This window comes from Asterias rubens, chromosome 8 (genome assembly GCF_902459465.1).
Source record: "Asterias rubens chromosome 8, eAstRub1.3, whole genome shotgun sequence".
Taxonomy (NCBI): Eukaryota; Metazoa; Echinodermata; class Asteroidea; order Forcipulatida; family Asteriidae; genus Asterias; species Asterias rubens.
The window spans coordinates 5,558,387-5,579,171 of NC_047069.1; the positions used below are offsets into that span (position 1 = coordinate 5,558,387).

General features: G+C 39.1%; 1 protein-coding gene across 6 annotated transcripts in view; it reads right to left on the reverse strand.

Moving 5' to 3' along the window:
• Window positions 1–20,785, reverse strand: part of LOC117293284 (arf-GAP with Rho-GAP domain, ANK repeat and PH domain-containing protein 1-like) — a 74,648-nt gene that overhangs the window by 17,421 nt on the left and 36,442 nt on the right. For all 6 annotated transcript variants that reach the window (XM_033775524.1, XM_033775525.1, XM_033775522.1 and 3 more), the window contains 16 exons: window positions 19,418–19,448; window positions 16,717–16,757; window positions 16,074–16,101; window positions 14,925–15,086; window positions 14,064–14,122; window positions 12,712–12,782; window positions 12,068–12,170; window positions 11,266–11,301; window positions 10,380–10,427; window positions 9,011–9,119; window positions 8,369–8,438; window positions 7,649–7,721; window positions 6,699–6,792; window positions 5,323–5,532; window positions 1,489–1,594; window positions 540–624 (listed from right to left, as the gene is read on the reverse strand). In XM_033775524.1, the coding sequence (XP_033631415.1) occupies window positions 540–624; window positions 1,489–1,594; window positions 5,323–5,532; window positions 6,699–6,792; window positions 7,649–7,721; window positions 8,369–8,438; window positions 9,011–9,119; window positions 10,380–10,427; window positions 11,266–11,301; window positions 12,068–12,170; window positions 12,712–12,782; window positions 14,064–14,122; window positions 14,925–15,086; window positions 16,074–16,101; window positions 16,717–16,757; window positions 19,418–19,448 (1,326 nt within the window). The remainder of the gene's footprint in view (window positions 1–539; window positions 625–1,488; window positions 1,595–5,322; window positions 5,533–6,698; window positions 6,793–7,648; window positions 7,722–8,368; window positions 8,439–9,010; window positions 9,120–10,379; window positions 10,428–11,265; window positions 11,302–12,067; window positions 12,171–12,711; window positions 12,783–14,063; window positions 14,123–14,924; window positions 15,087–16,073; window positions 16,102–16,716; window positions 16,758–19,417; window positions 19,449–20,785) is intronic.

Sequence of the window (20,785 nt, forward strand, 5' to 3'; positions counted from 1 at the left end):
TTGATTTTGAGACCTCAGAATAAGATTTTGAGGTCTCGTAATCAAACATCAGAAAGCACATAACTTTGTGCAACAAGGGTGTTTTTTCTTTTATTATTATCTCACAACTTCGACAACCAATTGAGCTGAAATTTTCACAGGTTTGTTCAAAACCTTTGTGAGTAATCTGTTTGATGCGCGTGGGTTGTGTGTACGCACGCGCGCGCGCTTAGATTACGCGCTGTTACTATAGCTATGAATTGCGTTCTGCATGTTAATCTTGCGCGCCCGACACGCAGAAGCCAGCTTGTTATAAACAGCTCCAGCTGGTCATTATCAAAGGTTTAATCACCCCACGTGAGGTGCTCTCCACCAACAGGAGTAGAGTAACTGTCTGGGGTATTTATGAATGAACGTTCAAGAATGAGTCACCACTCTTTTATTCCCTTATTGAAACAATCTAACCGGTGACCAGCTTTTTCGCAAGGCTATTGAAAATTGTATAGTAAGGTAAGGGCCTAGTAAGTAATATCCACACAAACAACTGCATCAGTACTTACATCACTGGAGGCCATTAGTGTTGGGCCAAACACTGCCGCAAGATTGCGTACATACATTTTGTTGAATTCACTATTATCGGCAACACTGAAATAAGAAATAAACAATCCATTTAAAAAAGATTTTTAAACCTTGACACAATACTTCCCGTCACGGCTAAAAAATTACTTAAAATGTTTAACTTTTTATATCGAATATAAAATCTAGGGTGATTGTGGCCCTTGGAGTGTTTGTATCACTAAACAGCTACATTGTCTAGTTTGTTACATAACAATGGGACAGTTCAGCAGTAGTTTGAGACAAATTAAAGTCCTTACATCTGTAATTTTGAAAGCGAACTATGTTCCACATTGTTTTTGGAAGAGTCAATGTGCAGGTCTAGCTTAATGGAGGTAGAACAATTACTTGTCTTAAAGGCAGTGGACACAATTGCTAATTACTCAAAATAATTATTAGCATAAAACCTTACTTGGTAATGAGTAATGGGGAAAGGTCGATAGTATAAAATATTGTGAGAAATGGCTCCCTCTTAAGTAACAGAGTTTTTGAGAAAGAAGTAATTTTTCCGAAATTTGATTTCGAGACCTCAGAAGTACATGTACATGTAGATTTTGAGGTCTCAAGCATCTTAACCACATAACTTCGTGTGACAAGGGTGTTTTTCCTTTCATATTTATTTCGCAACCAATTGAGCTCAAATTTTCACATGTTTGTTATTTCATGCATATGTTGAAATACGCCAAGTGAGAAGACTGGTCTTTGACAATTACCAATAGTGTCCAGTGCCTTTAACCCTTAATGTTAAATGTTAGAGTCAAGAGTGTTGGAGCAGTACACAGTGCAAAATAAAGCATTACACGTTACAAAATGCTCCATAAACCAAATGACAAGATTCAAAAAGTGGCTAATGATGATTTATAAGTACAATGAAAAGTTCCAAGGGGTGCTTACTTTTTGAGATGTCCGATTAACATCTTGAGTGTGGAATAGTTAACAGGAGGGAGTTCGCTAAGAAGATGTTGGTGCCACTGCAGCCGAGCTGAATGATCTTTATACACTGCAAGACAAAATCAATTATACTTTTTTTGGTTATGGAGGACACAAAATGGAACCTTACATGAAAGGCAAGAATTAGATGATGATTGACTGCACACAGAGTAGTGTCGTGGCTGACTTGTGCAGCACCATGTATTACAAAGTGCTCATCACACCGGTGTACGGGCAAACAACAACAACAACAAACAAGTATTCATATCAAATTTGGAGTATTTCATCTAGATCTACATGTAGATCTGGATATATATTCCCAATGCGTCTATTAGGGCCAAACGAGAAGAGAGAAGACAATGAAGACATTTCAGTTTAAGATGTGGGAGGATAACCCCAGAGAATTATTTCAGGGAAATCCAACAGTCAGGCACAGACTAAAATACCCAATCCATGTAGTGCCCTCAGCGGGGAATGAAAACCCAATCCACATACCGTAATTTTCGGATTATAAACTGCGCGGCGTATAAACCGCACTTCCTAAAAATATACAAAAAAATATTTAGGTGTCGGCGTATATGCCACGATCAAAATAAAATAAAAAAACATGAAAAAACTAACCTCAAAACACGGAAGTAAAGTACGCAAACCTGCCGCGTTACGGGTGATTTTTTTATCTCACACTATCAGTCCTGAGTTATATTTTTTTTCCATCAACAACCCTTTTCAAGAATTTGTTGACCAAAACTTCTTTGGCAACAAACTCTCCGTGAATCAAAGATCGGCCGACAACGCACGCCGATAAACAGTTGAACTTTGCCCTGCATCGCATCGCCCTCTGTTGACAAAAGTTGTTCACGTTTGATTAGACTGGGCCCCGAGCCTCAAAGCGTGGGTCAAACGTTCAAGCTCCCCGTTGTACAATGGGCAGCCGCTCTACTCGATCCGTCCGAAGTCTAGCCAAGATTTCATGAATGGAACTATCGCCGGCCAATCAACAACGGCCAATCATCAAATGGCCAATCACCGCATGCGTGAACACATAGGGGCCGTGCTTGTTTGCGTCCTCTTTGTGGCGGTGTGCAGTGACAGGCGGGCGGCACATCAGTCACTCCAGTCAGTCTTGTATAGTTGCGGCGATGTGGGAGATGCGTCATAATTAAAGTTGAAATGTATTGAAGTTTACACTATTGATCGTAATTGAAATGATCTATTATAGGATTATTTTTGTAAGCTGGCAGCACCCCCTTTGCGGGACCACATAATTGTTTGTGTTGGATAATTATTGATGAAGTTACAACTGAAAATACGTTTATTATTGTGATACTGAAAAAATCCAATAACAATTTTAAAAATTGACAAAGTTAAATCCTACTTTATTTGTAGGTAAGTGAGTTCGTGTTGCAATAAAAACTAACTTCAGACAGTGCGTGGACCATCGTTTTAACATAGGATTCGTCTGCAGAAGCAGTGAGTGATAAAGAAACAGTGCGAAGATTTATATCCAAGGAATCCTTTGCCTTCCGTTTTGTTTAAATAGAAAATAGACAAAACCAAAACCAAACAGTCCTTTTCAGGGCTACCACAACACAAACGAGAGTATTGTCTATGAGTGTTTTTTCTGTTTACAATGTATATAGGAACATTTTTTAAACATGCACAATTTCTTTATAAAATATAAAAGAAATAATAATGGGGACGGCTAAAGTTTTCCCTCACTTTTATTGTATAGCGGTGGTAATGAAACAAAATGCGCTACCTTATTGTTTGCGTAATCACAAGGACAGGGGATTCACTTTTATTAAACATCGGAGTAGACGGGAAGTAAGGTTGAAATGGGTCTTTCAATAAGGGAATTAAAGAAAAGTGGTTGGCCGGTGTTTCTCCCTCCCTTTTATTATTGTAGTCCCACAACGAGGATCCACAACAGATATTGCAACGACGGACGGGCGGACGGACGTAGCGCGTGTGTGTGGAGTAATGTATCCTGCAGCGTGCACATTAAGCACATGTACACACATGCGAGTTCGTAAAGCTAGCAATCTGTTAAATGCGCTGCTCAATCTCGAGATTGCACAACAGATGTTGGTGGCACCGTATTGAGCGATGTTCGCCGACGGGTTGCGCTACGCCCTTGCATTTGCGCCGCCTGGAAATAAAATTCCCAATGTTACTGGACTCAACAAGTAACAATCAGGGCAGGTTGAACACGTTTTGTTTGATCCCCGAAGCGGTAAGTTCTTTGCGTACGTCCATTGACCATTCTGCTGTTGCGTTGTGCGTGGTTGAGCTGAAGAAACCGCTGGCTGACACGAGTGTAGCCCATAGATATAGAATAGAACAACTAGATCAGCCGCGCGTAAATACGCGGGTTCTGGCATGGGGGCCACCATTGCCTATCTTCCGTGTACATTTTCTGTGCGTTGCCGTCAGCACGTGACTTTTTGCCGTCAGCACGTGACATTTAGCGCGTCAAAGGCCTATCTCCCGTGTTCATTTTCGCGCGTCACCTTTCGAACATGAAATTTTTACCGCGTCCATGGCGAACAAAAACTTTTTCTACACAGGCAATGGCGCGTATGTACGCGCGGCCGATCTAGTTATTTTAATTCTATATCTATGGTGTAGCCTGGATGTCTGACGTCAGTATATAAAGATCGTGGGATAAATAGACAGGGGACGAGTCTATTTCGCTGAGACACGAGTATAGCTTGAATGTCTGACGTCAGCATGTAGAGATCGCTAGGATAAATAGACGGGCACCAGTCTAGTCTAACCCGCGTTGCGCTGAGAGGGGGAGCTGAGGGCGGTTGATAAACGTTTTACAAAGGAAACATGGAATACAATTGTGGTGGGATTTTCAACAGGATTTTGTCATCACACAGGCAGGTTTTTGTTCTCATTTAAGAAAAAAAAACATTAATTAGAATATTTTACAAACGATCTTTCTTTTAAAAAATGCCGTTTTTTCTCTTAAATATTTATACGTCGGCTTACAAGCCGCCCGGAGAATAAACCGCAGGAGTTCAAAAAAATGTCAAAATCAACATATAAACCGCGGTTTATAATCCGAAAATTACGGTAGTGCCCCAAGTGGGATTCAAACCGGGGTCCCCGAGGTGTAAGGCAAGGCAAGACACCACTACACCAAAGTGGCCACCCTGAGGCCCTGATAGTAGAGTGTCATGTCCGAGTGGTTAAGAGCATCGAATTCAAGTTCTGGTGCAGTCACCGGAGTGTGGGTTGGAATACCGGTCGTGACACTTGTGTCCTTGAGCAAGATACTTTACCATAATTGCTTCTCTTCACCCAGGGGTATAAATGGGTACCTGCGAGGGTAGAGGTTGATATTGTGTATGAAAAAGCCACAAGCGCCTTACAGGCAGCTCAGGGCTGTATCCTCCCAAGGGAGCTGAGAAACATTTAAGGGGTGTTATTGGCCCTATGACCAGGGCCCAATTTCATAGAGCTGCTAAGCACAGAAACTTGCTTATCATGAAAAGTCTTCCTTTATAAAAACAGGATTACCAACCAAATTTTCATGTGATTTTCAAAATAAGCAAACAACAGCTGAATACCAGTAACAGGCAATATGCAAGAAATGGAAATTTGGTTGGTAATCCTGTTTTAGTCAAGAAAGAAATTTCATGCTAAAGCAAATTTTTGTGCTTAGCAGCTCTATGAAATCTGGCCACTAATGTAAAGCGCATTGATACGGTTGTTGTGAAATGCGCTTTATAAGAATTTGTTATTATTATTATGTGCAAAGGGGTGGAAAAGGTAAAGGGGTGAACTTACACACGACTTCAGTCCATTGCTTATACAGCTTGGAGGTCAGCAGAGGATCAGGAAGCTCCCGGAAGAATTTTTTGAGAGCTCCGGTGACATCGTGGACTGAGTACTCTTCCACTAGCCGAGCTGTACGAGGGTCTTCAATGAAGGTAGCTACGATCTTCCTGATGACGCTGCTGGTACCGCTCAACCGATAAATACCCTCAGTCATTACTCCTGTTATACGTGGAAAATGTAGTGATCTTTAAAGGCACTGGATACTATTGGTAATTACTCAAAATAATTTTTTGCATAACAACTTACTTGGTTACGAGAAATGGAGAGCTGTTAATAGTATAAAAGATTGTGAGTAACGGCTCCCTCTGAGTAACATAGTTTTAAGTTCAGAAAGAGGCAATTTCTCATTTAAATATTAAAATACTTTAGGCCTGAAGCCTTTAAAGGCAGTGGACACTATTGGTAATTACTCAACATAAATATCATCATAAAACCTTTCTTGATTACGAGTAATGGGGAGAGATTGATAGTATAAAACATTGTGAGAAACAGCTCCCTCTGAAGTGACGAGAAAGAAGCAATTTTCCACGAATTTGATTTCGAGACCTCAGATTTAGAATTTGAGGTCTCGAAATCAAGCATCTGAAAGCACACAAGTTCGTGCGACAAGGGTATTTTCACTGTCATTAATATCTCGCAACTTCGGCGACCGATTGAGCTCAAATTTTCATAGGTTTGTTATGTTATGCATATGTTGAGATACACCACCTGTGAAGACTGATCTTTGACAATTACTAATAGCGTCCAGTGTCTTTAATTAAGCATCTGAAAGCACACACATTTGTGCAACAAGAGTGTTTTTTCTTTCATTATTTGCTTGCAGTTTCGATGACCAATTGAGTCCAAATGTTCATAGATTTGTTATTTAAAGACCCTGGACACTAATGGTAGTTGTCAAAGACCAATCTTCTAACTTGGTGTATCTCAACATATGCATAAAATGACAGACCTGTGAAATTTAGAGCTCAATCGGTAATCAAAGTTGGGAGATAATAATAAAAGCAAAAACACCCTTGTCACACAAAGTTTCAGATGCTTGATTTTGAGACCTCAAATTCTAAATCTGAGGTGTCAAAGTCAAATTCGTGGAAAATTACTTCTTTCAAAAAAACTACGTCACTTCAGAGGGAGACGTTTCTCAGAATGTTTTATACCATCAACCTCTCCCCATTACTCGCTACCAAATAAGGTTTTATGCTAATAATTATTTTGAGTAATTACCAATAGTATGTTGGAATACACCAAGTGAGAATACTGGTCTTTAACAACTACCGGTGCCATAATGTCCAGTGACATTAAAAAAAGGAAACACAATGAGTATCTACCTTCATGTGTAGCTACAAAGCCAATACACTGGCTGACAATGATTGGTACGTTATCTCTCGTCAATGACTGATCCTCAAGAGCTTGACCTTTTCGCTGTAAGGAAGAGAGCAAGTAAAAACAGTTTGTCAAATCAGGATGTCATTGTGGTGACAATATTTCTAAAGCAAAAATGATTACTCAAGAAGCTCCAACAAGTTCTTTGCTGGGCACGGAAAGTTGTTTACAATTTCCTTTTTATATGATAGATGGCCTAACATAACAAGGACACTTCAAGGCGAGGGCTACACTTAACAGGGCCCAATTTCATAGAGCTGCTAAGCACAAAAATTTGCTTAGCATGAAATTTCTTTCTTGATAAAAACAGGATGACCAACCAAACTTCCATTTGTTGCATTATGTTTTTTTAATGGTATTCAGCTGTTGTTTGCTAAATCCTCAAGTCACGTTGAAATTTGGTTGGTAATCCTGTTTTTATCAAGGAAGAAATTTCATGCTAAGCAAATTTTTGTGCTTAGCAGCTCTATGAAATTGGGCCCTGTTTTGGACTGTTGACACAAATCAACTGCCACCAGTGGCATATTTCCACCTACTCCTGTGGATGAAAAGGGGTTACCCCTTTCAAAGTCCATGTGGATTTAGGCATGGGTATCATCCACTAGGAGCCTGGCTGGTAGAGCAGGATGCACTACCTTCCCAACTGTTTACAAAGCAATTATTGCTCAAGGGAACAAGTGTCATGGATGGGATTCTAACCCACACTCTGTTACTGCCAATACCAGCGCTTGGATCCGGTGAGCTAGACCCCTCGGCCACAACACAACATGAGGTGGTTAAATGGATTTTTCCTAGGAAATGTTTTCTGGTATGTTTCGGAGGTACGAATCAAGTGGGGGGGGGGGGGAAGGGGGGACTAGGTTGGTTTGTAAGTCTTGATAAACTTTCTGCGTACCATTGTGACTTTGTTGATTTCTTCATACCAGCAGTCTGCCGCTTGTTTGGTTTCTGCTCGTAGGTAGATGTTCCTAAAGGATAAAATATTGAGCATTTTTGTCAATTTGTTTATAAATCTAATCAAATCAGGGAACAGTTTCAGAAGTTCTGTAAGCGGGGCCCAATTTTCATGAAGTCTGTTAGCACAAAAGCTTGCTAAGCACCTGACTCTCGCTAAGCAGAATCCGGTAATCAGCCAAAATTCCGTACAGATAACAATGTTGCGACTGGTGCTCTGCTCATGTTTTTGCTTCTAAATTCAAATCCAGATTTTTGAGTAAAATCGGCCAATCATCTTTAACATTTCTACCTTTACATGTCAAAATTGAACACAAACATTTGTACAGGCGACGTTGAATGGATAAAACTGATTATGCTGAATTGATGTCGACACTAAAGATCAACACTTGATGAAATAATGGGTGCGCTCGATTAGCTTCCCTGTGTCGACCCAGCGGTGCTCGTTCGGGTGAGCCCCTGACAAGGGCTAATCGATTGATCACTCGCCCTCTCCTGATGACGTCATGCAGGGCACTTGGGGCTGACCTAGGTGTGCCCCTGGAATGACGTCAAAGCTATTCAAATGCACCAAATAATAAATCCGAGTCTTCAAGTGGATCTGAAAGTCGAGCACACTGGAAAACACAGATGATTGACGCACAATCCAAGAGCAACTTACATTCCAGGCAGCACTATGGATAACGTATGATTATAATCCGAAGATCCTACACTGTCAGAATCTTGCCGACCTGCAGTTGGAAACCAAAAGCGAGAAAAAAACTCTTAGGTCTTTTACTTAGATTAGTTAGATGTTCTTGATGAAAATACAGTGTCACTGTGTAATCTGAACCTGGCACAATCGACCGTCGATGTTCCCTTCTTGATAATTTTACCTTTACATCAACAAAGACCAAACAATAAGAGTAGTGGCTTCTTATATAGCGCTAAAACCCGTCACCCAGTGATGCTCAAGGTGCTTCAACATTCAGTATTTTCCTGCCAGGTATGTGGGACTTCGTTTGAATTATGAGATCTATTCCTTTCACAAAGCACCATGTTATGGTTTACAAGACGTTGTGGTCCAATATGCTGCAAATCACATCAGAAACACCGGGGCGAGCCCCTTCTCTTTTCGATAAGTGCACTGGGTTCCTTCACCTGCAAAGGATGCAGCATCCATGGTTATGTGTCTTGCTTAAGGACACAGGTGTCATGACTGGGACTTGAACCCACACTCTGCTGAGTCTGATGCTCTTGATACCATACTTTTTAAGCATTTGATAAACAATATAAAAAGCTTGGCGATCAAACAACTACTTACTCAGTGAGATAAGTTTCCTTAGGTCGATTTCCTCCAACTTGTCATGAATGACTGAGTAAGACACCAGAGATTTGCCCTTCAGAATGAACCATAATCTCTGCCAGTTGGTCTAGAATAGAACAACAATAAACATCATCAGATGAGATCATCTTTGGAAGTTTCAAATGAATGATGGAATAAAGGGACTTTACATGGTAAGATAGATAGTTAGATAGATAGATGGATAAATAGATAGAAACCCGGTGTGATCTATGAGGACAAAGTTTTCACAAATAATACCATCAAGATCTACAAAAAAAACCTCAGATCATTTCTACTAAGGGAGAGAAATAGGCTCAGAACAAGTAGTTTTAGCAAATTGTACAAATCTCAGACCAGACTCCAAAATTGACGTTTTGATTTAAATCAAATTTCATCTTTCCAGTTACTGTCCTTTACGTTCGTTTTACGTTTAACGTTGTTTTCCTTGCAAAAATTTGCTTTTTATCATGTTTTGATGTCCTTGTTGTTTGATATGTAATATCACCTTTGTTCATTGTCTTTTAACTAGCCTCTTGTATCCTCAATGTATTGTTCTAACAGTATGTGTTAATGTTCCATTGAAGATGTTTGTACTTTGTTTTCACTGGTGATGAATAAACAGAGTCTTAGAGCTCCACTCAAATGAAAGAAAATAGATAGGTAGATAGATAGATAGATAGATAGATAGATAGATAGATAGATAGATAGATAGATAGATAAGGTGGTTTATTAAAAAACTGTCCTCGCAGCACAGAGGCTGAATTACAACAATTTTACATCAGTTTAAAAACTGAAACAAAATAGGAGGCAAATTGGTAATAAAAATATAAGGTGGAATAGTTAAGCCACTCCCTTAAAATTGAAAACATTGCACATTGAAATTAAATTAATTTAACTCAAATATGGACTTTAAAGGCACTGGACACTATTGGTAATTACTACGAAATAATTGTTAGCATAAAAACTTACTTTGTAACGAGCGATTGAGAGCTGCAATTTCTCACTCAAATATTAAAACACTTCTGGCCTAGAGCCTTTTATTAGGCAGATAAAAACACACACATCTGTGCAACAAGGGTGTTTTACTTTAATTATTCTCTTGCAACTTTGATGACCAGTTGAGTTATAAAAAAAAAATCACAGGCTTGTTATTTAATGCATATATTGGGATACACCAAGTGAAAATACTGGCCCTTGACAAAAACCAAAGTTGTCCAGAGCCTTTAGGAAAAAATCACCCACTACCAAATTTTTCTTTCAACGCTTATAATACATAAACAAAAAACAACAGGAGTGTCATCTTCAAAGATACAAAAGGATTATCTCTAAGGAGAGGTTAACTACATACCGCTGCGGCTCCTTCCTTTTTGTGCAAGAAACCAGCTTGTTCAAACTCCTAGAAAGTAAATCAAACAAACAATCAGATCATTGAAACCAAACAGCGACCTTACATTCCATATTATATGTGCAGCAGAAAATGTTGTGTCGAATTAAAACAAATGAGGGAAACTGACTGATTTAGTTTTAATTAAAAAAAATTGATATGACCTGAATTTGAGCTCAACTTTTTTATTTTATTTTTTTATTTTTTTTATGCAAGTCGCCAGACACACAAGGCCTGAAGGCCACTTCAAGGTGTGGGCTACAATTAATTTTGTCCAGAGGCCGTTGCCACCTACTCCTAGGGCTGAACAGGGTTACCACTTTTACAGTCCATATGGATGTAGGCTTGGGTATCATCAGTCCGAAGCCTGGCCGGTAGAGCAGAAAGCACTACCTCCCCAATTTTATGTAGCAAGTGTCACGACCGGGATTCGAACTCACACTCTGCTGATCAAACAGCAGAGCTTGAATCCGGTGCTCTTAACCGCTCGGCCATGACACGCACAGAGTTGAACCTGCGACCTGCCACCCTTACAAAAATTTCCCATGGTGTTATTCAGCCCTTTATGTCAAAAGGCAGCTTCCGACTGGCACTCCACACAAAGATGTCGACAAAAGAGGGAGACCGCCAACATTAAGGGCTAGTTGGCTCAGTTGGTGGAGTGCCGGCGCGTTAATCAGAAGGTAACAGATTCAAAACCCGCTCTGGTCAGTCTTCCTTCGTTCAACGCCGAATCAAAGTAAAAACATCTTTGCTCTCTGTGTCTTGTTCAAGTCACACATGTATCATGAATTGCATTCAAAATTGAACGATAACATATTATTTTGACAAATATTGAGAGAAATTTTACCTCCAGTGTTTGCCACATGCACTCCAGTGAATGAATCTATAGAAGAAATAAAAGCAGAACAGTTAATTTATTTATAAAGCTTGCTTTGAACTCTGAGATAGATGTCTCAGTATTCTTAATATATATATCTGATAATGAAACCAAGGATGCCTCATAAGTGAACATAATCACTGTAGCTCACAAGCCTGAGGAAACCTGTAAACAAGGGCGCTTGCTATGTGAACCAGAAACACCAGGGTTAGGCATAACGCCTACTCTTCCACAATAGCTGGCTTGGTTCATTACATGCATGAGCAATCCTAGTGCATGAGCTCTACAGCTTAATGTCCCATCCATCCAAAGGACAAATCAATTGTGGTTATAATAATACTAGGTTCTTATAGTGCTAAGGGGCCAATCAAAGCGCTCAGTTTTTTTCCCTGCAAGCTGCATTTTGAAGTATAAGACCTATTCCTTACAAGCACCATGTAATGGTTTACAAGGTGCTGTGGCCCAATATGCTGCTTACTGTCATGGTTTACAAGGTGCTGTGGCCCAATATGCTGCTTACTGTAATGGTTTACAAGGTGCTGTGGCCCAATATGCTGCTTACTGTAATGGTTTACAAGGTGCTGTGGCCCAATATGCTGCTTACTGAAATGGTTTACAAGGTGCTGTGGCCCAATATGCTGCTTACTGAAATGGTTTACAAGGTGCTGTGGCCCAATATGCTGCTTACTCTAAGAAGTTGGAGGGGGGAGATGTCATTCTGCCTCCTTGGATTGAAACACATGTCATTAAGAGTAAGAGATTTGCAGCTTACCTTAGCTAGTACAATCATCCACTCCCTACGGTCTTCTTCTGTCTCTGCAGAGAGGAGGTAGGTCCTCCCAACAGATGTGTAGACCTCAAAGCAGTATTTATGCCTGGAGAGTTATCCAAAATTGCAACACTCAATAGTAGTAATAATAATAATAATATAAATAATAATAATGATGCTTTGCACACCTGAAAGTGCTTCAAACATTATAACCCCTCGTCACTAAGCCATTGAATTCATTCCTTAAAACATCTCATCTCCCTGGGGAGTATACAGCCTGTGCAACAATTATGCGCTACTAAGCACTCCATGCAGCAACGACAAATCTAGGTGTCTGCTGACTTGGTGTGCTTTCTGACTGTCTCTCTCTACTCATGTATTTCCACTTCACTGCTTCACTTACATTTAGTTACCTGTTTATGTGTGTTGTGTTATCATTCAGTCTTCGAGGAAGACTTTGCTAGAGCTGAAACATCAGGCCAGTAACTGGTGTTTTTTTTTTTTGTTTTTTTTTAAGCGAGATACAACCTTTTTGTCATTGTAAAACTTGCATCACAAGCAAACTGTATTTTTGAGATACAACTTTATTTCATCGACAACAATATGATGTGGTTTGACAAACAAGAGAAGTACTAGCTGCCACTTACCCCTGCCTCTGCTCAGCCGTAGCAATCAGGACCATATCAATGCCTTCTATGGTGTTCTTTGGAGGCTGACTCTGTTCAACAAAATAATAAGAATGGATGAATATATTTGGTTTGTGGTAACATCATGTGTGTATCTACTAGATAAGGTTCTTTTGAGCACTTGTCTTGCTTTATATTCTACTACCGCGAAGTACCTTTTTCGAAATTGGGAAGACTTCTCAGTTCTGAAAAAGTTCCGGGGGACCAGCCGTCGATTTCACAAAACTCTTCCTAACTTAAAGGCAGTGGACACTATTGGTAATTGTCAAAGACTAGCCTTCACAGTTTGTGTATGACAACATATGCATAAAATAACAAACCTGTGAAAATTTGAGCTCAATCGGTCGTTGAAGTTTCGAGATAATAATGAAAGAAGAAAAATAACCCTTGTCACACGAAGTTGTGTGCGTTTAGATGGTTGATTTCGAGACCTCAAGTTCTAAATCTGAGGTCTCGAAATCAAATTCGTGGAAAATTACTTCTTTCTCTAAAACTATGGCACTTCAGAGGGAGCCGTTTCTCACAATGTTTTATACCATCAAACTCTCCCCATTGCTGGTCACCAAGAAAGGTTTTATGCTAATAATTATTTTGAGTAATTACCAATAGTGTCCACTGCCTATAAGACTAATCTTAGGACTTAGGACGAGTCTCAACCCTGCACTGTAGCATGCAGACCTTAAGATTAATCCCAACTTAGGATGAGTTACTTGAGATGAGACGAGTCCTAAATCTTTGTGGAATCGACGGCAGTATTCTCACTTGCTGTATCCCAACATATGCATAAAATAACAAACCTATGAATATTTGGGCTCAATTGGTCATCGAAGATGCAAGAAAATAATGAAGGAAAACTACCCTTGTGTGCCGACGGCAGTATTCTCACTTGCTGTATCCCAACATATGCATAAAATTACAAACCTATGAATATTTGGGCTCAATTAGTCATCGAAGATGCAAGAAAATAATGAAGGAAAACCACTCTTGTGTGCTGTCAGATGCCTTTCTTCTCTTAACTAGGTAGTCACCCAATTTTCCCAACCTATGTACTCTGTGGCAGTAGATAAGCAGCAGGACAAATTGTTGGCAAAATTTCATCAAGCTGCTTAAGCAGAAAATAATTGCTCCACAAATTTTTCTGCTAAGCAGAAATGAGCAGGTTACCAGTCACAGACTTTTCATCCAACATAGTAGTTTACACGGTAACCTTACCCTGGTAAGTAGAATTTTGTTCTGCTTAGCTTCTTTTTGTGCTTATTAAGCAGCTCTATGAAATTGGTCCCAGAATTGATATGAAATGGAAGCTGACTTACCCTGTCGTCGTAGTAGCTGAAGATGCCATGCATAAGGGTGCAGTATCGTCGCTGAAATTCTGTTTGAAAAATAGTTCATAGAATAGCCTGATTACTAGATACAAAGGTTTGTTGTTTCACAGCATGAAAGTGTCTGTTAAGAGTAATGATGGGTCTGTGTAGGTGACGCTAGCACACTCCTATTTATTCAAAGACATGCAGAGCCCGAATTATGCTTCCCGTGTGGGCATAGACGCAGCTGAAGTCACTTAAGGGGAGGTCCATGTTTGGTAATCACTTCCTAAAATTAATGGTAGAAGTACCGCAGCTTGGGATAGAACCAAGCATTTTGATAATCATTTTGCTTTGAAGTAGTGGTTATAGAAAAAGATATCAATTTTTATGTCCCTATATATTTGAATCTGAGAAACTTTGCTGTCAGAGCGTTTCTCAGATTGTGTATTCCAATCAGGGATTCTTCTTCATGAGAAGACAAAAGCGCTCTAAATGATGGCTGATATCTCAAACCCAACTAGTTAGAATTCAACCAACCGAACAGTTCCAGAAACCAAAGGTTTACTTAATGATAATAATGGCTTCTTATATCGCGCTCAGGTCCGTCACGCAGTGATGCTCATGGCACTCCAACATTATTACCCCTGGTCACTGGGCCTTAAATCACTCCTTAAACCATCTCAGCTACCTGGCTTTGCCTTAAGGTATGAATTGCTGTGAGGTGTAACATGGATTACTTTAACCCCTGCATAGTATTGTATAAGATAGGTCATGAGACCACTCTTTTAGTTGCAATATCACTTCATGGTGGCTGCGGTGGAATTCGAAACCAATTCCAGCGAAATGACTATTCAATGGGCAACTCACCTTTCTTATTGTTTCCAGTCTTATGCAAGTACCCTTCCTTCTTAATGAACTCTTGTTTGCTCTCACGGGTCGGCTGTGTCTTCACAAGTGACGCCTTATCGTTCTTGGGCTGTCCCTTGGAAATACTTACGGGAGCACTGTTGTTCTTCGAAGGCATGATTTCTGAAAATTTTGTGTAACAAATTAGATTATTTTTTTATTTTTTATTTAAAGATACTGGACACTATTGGTAATTGTCAAAGACCAGTCTTCTAACTTGTTGTATCTCAACATATGCAAAAAATAACAAACCTGTGAAAATTTGAGCTCAATTGGTCGTTGAAGTTGCGAGATAATAATCAAAGAAAAAACATCCCTGTCACACAAAGTTGTGTGATTTCAGCTGCTTGATTTCGAGACCCCAAAATCTAATTCTGAGGTCTTGAAATCAAATTCGTGGAAAATTACTTCTTTCTCAAAAACCATGTTTCTTTAGAGGGAACCATTTCTCACAATGTTTTATACTATCAGCAGCTCCACATTACTCGTTTCCAAGTAAGGTTTTACTGTATACTCAGTACTTTCCCGAGTCCTGTTTAACATCTCATATATCGTTGCAGTACCCGCTGCCAAAAACATCGGATTTGAACTGCCTCTAGCTACAGGGCAACCTCGGTAGTCTAGTTGGTAAGACACTGCTCTAGAATTGCAAAGGTCGTGGGTTTGAATCCCACCCGAGTAACATGCCTGTGATATTTTTTCACAGGACTCGGGAAAGTACTGAGTAAACAGTGCTAACACACATCGGTGTATGTGTAAAAAAACAAAAATTTATAATCAGGGAGATATTTAGAATTGCATTCAACATAAAAGGGAAAGTTTCATAAAACAGGGAGACTGTCAAATTTGCTCTTTAGAACATGGAAAGATTAATTAATACTCAATGACTGAAACTTACACATGTCTTAAGTCAGGGTCACCAAAATGCCAAAATGGGAAGTTCAACGCTCCCTAATATCGATCAGTCATATTGTACACAAAGTATACAAAAGATCTTTGAATTGAAAGTATTAATTGATATTTGTTTTGTAGTCATGTGCCCACCCCTTCCAAATGCCAATACAGGTTTTTGAAAAACTCTGTCTGGAATAAAAGACAAGGTATACTCACGTATGCCAATGTTCTGCTGCAGGAACTCCTGTGAACAGTAAAGAAATTCCAAATCCAATGCAATTTATCATGATGTTAAGATAGAGTTATGCTGTACCGTCCCCAGTCACATACAGTGCAAATGTTATGTGTATTCACGGAAGTATGTGTGTACAGACAATACAATTACAAGGTTTACTGATACGTTGTAGGTCAAAGGTACCAATGAGTGGGCAATATCCATGTTTATTTTGATAAACAAGTTTGAAAGGTGTAGTAGACTACTCATGGTATTTCTATCACATACAGCACTCAATAAAAGTTGTGACATGAACTCAAAGTATTTATTGTGAGCTGAATTACATTCTGTGTCACTGACATGCAAACATGAACTAAACATGGCAGCGCCCAGAGTGGGCTACGTGACGAATGAATATATTCTGAAATGTTTCAAGGGGCTTGAGACGCTAACCCAGGGCATCAAGACAATGACCAAGGGCGTCAAGGCAATGGCCAAGGGCATGTAGGCAATGGGCAAGAACATCAAGGAAATGGCCGAGGGCATCAGGGCAATTGCCATTGGCATCAAGGCAATGGAACATCAAGCAATTGCCAATCGTGAGGTATTGGGCCTGCAAATTTAACAAAAACCACAACTACTTACCGCTACACCAAGGAAGTTGGATGACATTGCCACATCATAAGCTTTGAAGAAAAGTCAAAATAATGTCAAAGGTGAAACTGCATATTATGGTAAGCTCTTTTATATATTTCTCTTTAAATTGATGAGCCAGGATTTTGGTGGAAACAGTTTTCTGTAGTCAGACTTGCTCAATTAATTATGTGGTCAGACACTTGCTTAAAGGGAAGGCACACGTTTGGTAATTACTCAAAAAACATTGTGGAAAACGACTGCGTCTGAAGTAACATAGTTTTTGAGAAAGAGGTAAATTCTCACTAAAATATTTAAAGCCTTCTAGCTAGAAATCTTTTATTCCTATCTGAAAGCACACAAATTCGTCTAACAAGGGTGTTTTTTCTTTCATAATTTCCTCGCAGCTTCGTTGACCAATTGAGCCCAAATTTTCACAGGCTTGTTATTTTATGCTTACGATGGGATACACCAAGTGAGAACACTGGTCTTTGACAATTACCAAACGTGTACAGTGCCTTTAAAGGTCTAATGAAGATGATAGTAGAAAACATCCCTTGAAATATTTCTGTCTAAAATGTAATATTTGATGAGAAATAAATAATCTAACCTCACGTTTGAAGTTTATGGCTCAGTGAGCGTTTCATTTATTTTTATTTTGGCATCGATGCAATGCAAATTTGTAATCGTTTTTTCACTATTCTCTCGTGACCCAGATGACCGATCGATCTCAAACTTGTACAGGTTTGTCAGTTTATGTATATGGTGGATAACATAAAGTGCTTTACACTGCTAGCAACTGTTTGGTTAGCATAAACCAATTTTGTAATGTTCCTTTAAAGGTACTGGACATGTTTGGTAATTGTCAAAGACCATTAGTCTCAACTGGTGTATCCCAACAAATGCATCAAATAACAAACCTTGGTCATCGATTTTGCAAGAGAATAAAGAGAATAATAAAAGGAAAAACAACCTTGTTGTACAATTGTGACCCGCTCTGTGAAAATGAGTCAGATGTAGGCAATTTCAGGAATTGAGTTATATGCATGGCTGGAAATAGCACACCACAGCAGCAGTAATTTGGTATGTGTCTAAGCTTTGGGGTGTATCGCGTTGCTGAGTTACTCCCGTTTGAAATTAGCCACTACACCATTTTTTGTGGAAAAACGAATTACAAGTAAAATGATATTTTAAACTACCATTGTGTACATAAGGATACAAATTAGACGTAAGTATAATCACAAAATTGTTGTATTCATAGCTTTATTGCATAAAAGTAAGTGTTCTAAAGGTTAACCATGCAACTAAAGATCTTAAAAAGAAAAAAAGAATTTTTTATTTTTTTGTCCATAACTTAATATTGCATTGGGCGACATATGACTCATTTTCACAGAGTGGGTCACAATTGTTTGTGCTTTTATCCGGATGCACATTCAGTCTCACAATATTTTATACTATCAACAACTCTCCATTGCTCGCTACCAAGTAAGGTTTTATGCCACCAATTACTTTGAGTAATTACAAAAATATGTCCAGTGCCTTTAAATGCACGAAGTTTAGTTTAGTGGGGTTTGAAACTTTGCATGGTAGAGATACAATCTAGTAAGGTTTTGAGTAAAAGTTTGTACATGAGTAGGATTTAAAATTGTGCATGGTGTGGATACAATCTGGGCCCAATTTCATGGCTCTGCTTACCGTAAGCACAGAATCGGCACTTACGGAAGCAGGGAAGTCTGTGCTTGCAGCAAGCGTATTACACGGGTTAGGGGCGAATTTGGGCTTCTGTGCGTGCTAAGCTTGGGCGATATCACGATGTTATTGAATATCGCGATATTAATTTGGACACGATTTCGATATCGGATGGATTTGGTTTTAATCGAAATATCGATATATCGCGATATATTGCGATATATCGCGATGACTCGCGATATACCAATCTATCGATTAAATATCGCGATGTATTTGCTAGCTGAGACATCTTGCACCCCATAGGTTTGGAGTAAAACCAGAAGAATAGGTCATTAGAACACCTCTCTTATGCTAGGACTGTCTCTTCTACAACTTTCACTTGGAGTTTTAAGACTGATGATGTCAAATTTCATTAATCGCGATTATATCGAATATCGCGATATATTGTCAGCGATATATCGTGAATAAAATAAATCGAATATCGCCCAAGCTTAGTGCGTGCCTACTTCACGTTACTATGCATTCTATGCTTACAAGGCTAGTGCAGAAATTTGGCACTTGCACGTAAGCGAGGAATCGTGATCGTAAGCGCAGAATTAGGTGGTAAGCAGAGCCATGAAATTGGGCCCAGGTACGGTTTTTCGAATAACACCGTGTACATGAGTAGGCTTTGAAACTTTGCATAGTGTTGGATACAAAATCTAGTTAGGTTTGCAGTAACCCCAATCAAATCCTACTCATGGACATGGTGTTATCGCAAACCTTACTAGATCTCCATGAATAAATGGATTTATAAGATCGGGTGTTTCTTTGCCTAAGAAAAGAAAACATTGGAGACATACACCTTTTGCAGACAGTTTTAACTGTTATGCTCTCCTGGGCATCCCACTGATGTTGTTTAATGCAAGTCTCTTTTTGTATTACTGATTTGGTTTTATATATATTTTTAATGTTTGTACATGTGCTTGTGAAATCTTTCCCCAAATAAATAATAATATTGTTATTAAAAAGAAAATAAACTTACCAGTTTTTCCATCTTCTCTAGCATAAGTTACCTGCAAATAAATCGGACGCATGATGATTTAATCAGAGAGTACTATGCAAGAATGAATGTCTACCATGGAAGGTCTCATTCAGAGTCATACAATGGCAACTGAACTATTCAACTTCCTTTTTATCAATGAAGATAAGAAAGTGCCTTTTCAAGGACTATAGCGACTGCTCACGAACAGCATACTGATGAGTCAGGGTTCAAGACCAGGGCCCAATGTCATAGAGCTGCTTACAGGCAGTGGACACTATTGGTAATTACTCAAAATAATTATTGTCATAAAACCTTTCTTGATTCTGAGTAGTAGGGAGAGGTTGATAAGATTTTAAAACATTGTGAGAAACGGCTCCCTCTGAATTAACGTAGTTTTCGAGAACGAAGTAATTTTCCACAAATTTGATTTTGAGCCCTCAGATTTAGAATTTGAGGTTTCGAAATCAAGCATTTCAAAGCACACAGTTGTGACAAGGTTTTTTCTTCTTTCATTATAATCTTGCAACTTCGACGACTGATTGAGCTCAAATTTTTCACAGGTTTGTTATTTTATGCATATGTTGAGATGCAAGAAGTGAAAAGACTGGTCTTTGACAATTACCAATAGTGTCCAGTGCAGAAATTACTGCTTAACAATTGTGCACTAAGAAGAAATGAGCAGGAAACCAGTCACAGATTGTACAAGGGACATGGTAGTAGAACTGGTATTCTTATTCTAGTAAGCATAATTTCCTTGTGATAAGCTACTTGTTGTGCTTAAAAGCACCTCTATGAAATTGGGCCCTGTGCAAATCTTGCTCCATTTTATTTTCTGCTTAGCAAAAATAAGCAGGAAACCAGTCAAGGGCGGTGTGTTTGATATGGTACTTTGGTAGGTCGGAGGGGACTTCTTGTTATAAATAATAAAGCGGCACTCATGGCGCTGCTCTACAAGAGAACAACTATTAAGCAGCAAAAAAAAAATAAGAAAAATAAACTTAACAAAAAACTTCTCTATGAAGATGAGTTTTTAAACTGTTCTTGAAAATGTTGAGTGATTTGGAGAGTTTCACAGTGTCCGGGAGGGAGTTCCAAAGCCTCGGTGCTGAGCTCTGAAAACTTCTCTCCCTCCATTGATGGTTTGATAAACTAGTTATAAAGATTGAGTTCTTCGTATAATATAATGATTCACACATGAAAAGGGAAAATGGCAGTGTATGCTTTGATAATTGTCAAAGACCAGTATCCAAACTTTGGATTAATTTAAGCTTAATTGGTTTTTCAAAATTGCAAAAAAATAAGGAAAGGAAAATGACCCTACTTGTAGAATTGTGTGTTTTCAGAAAGGCATCATAGATTCAACTTCTT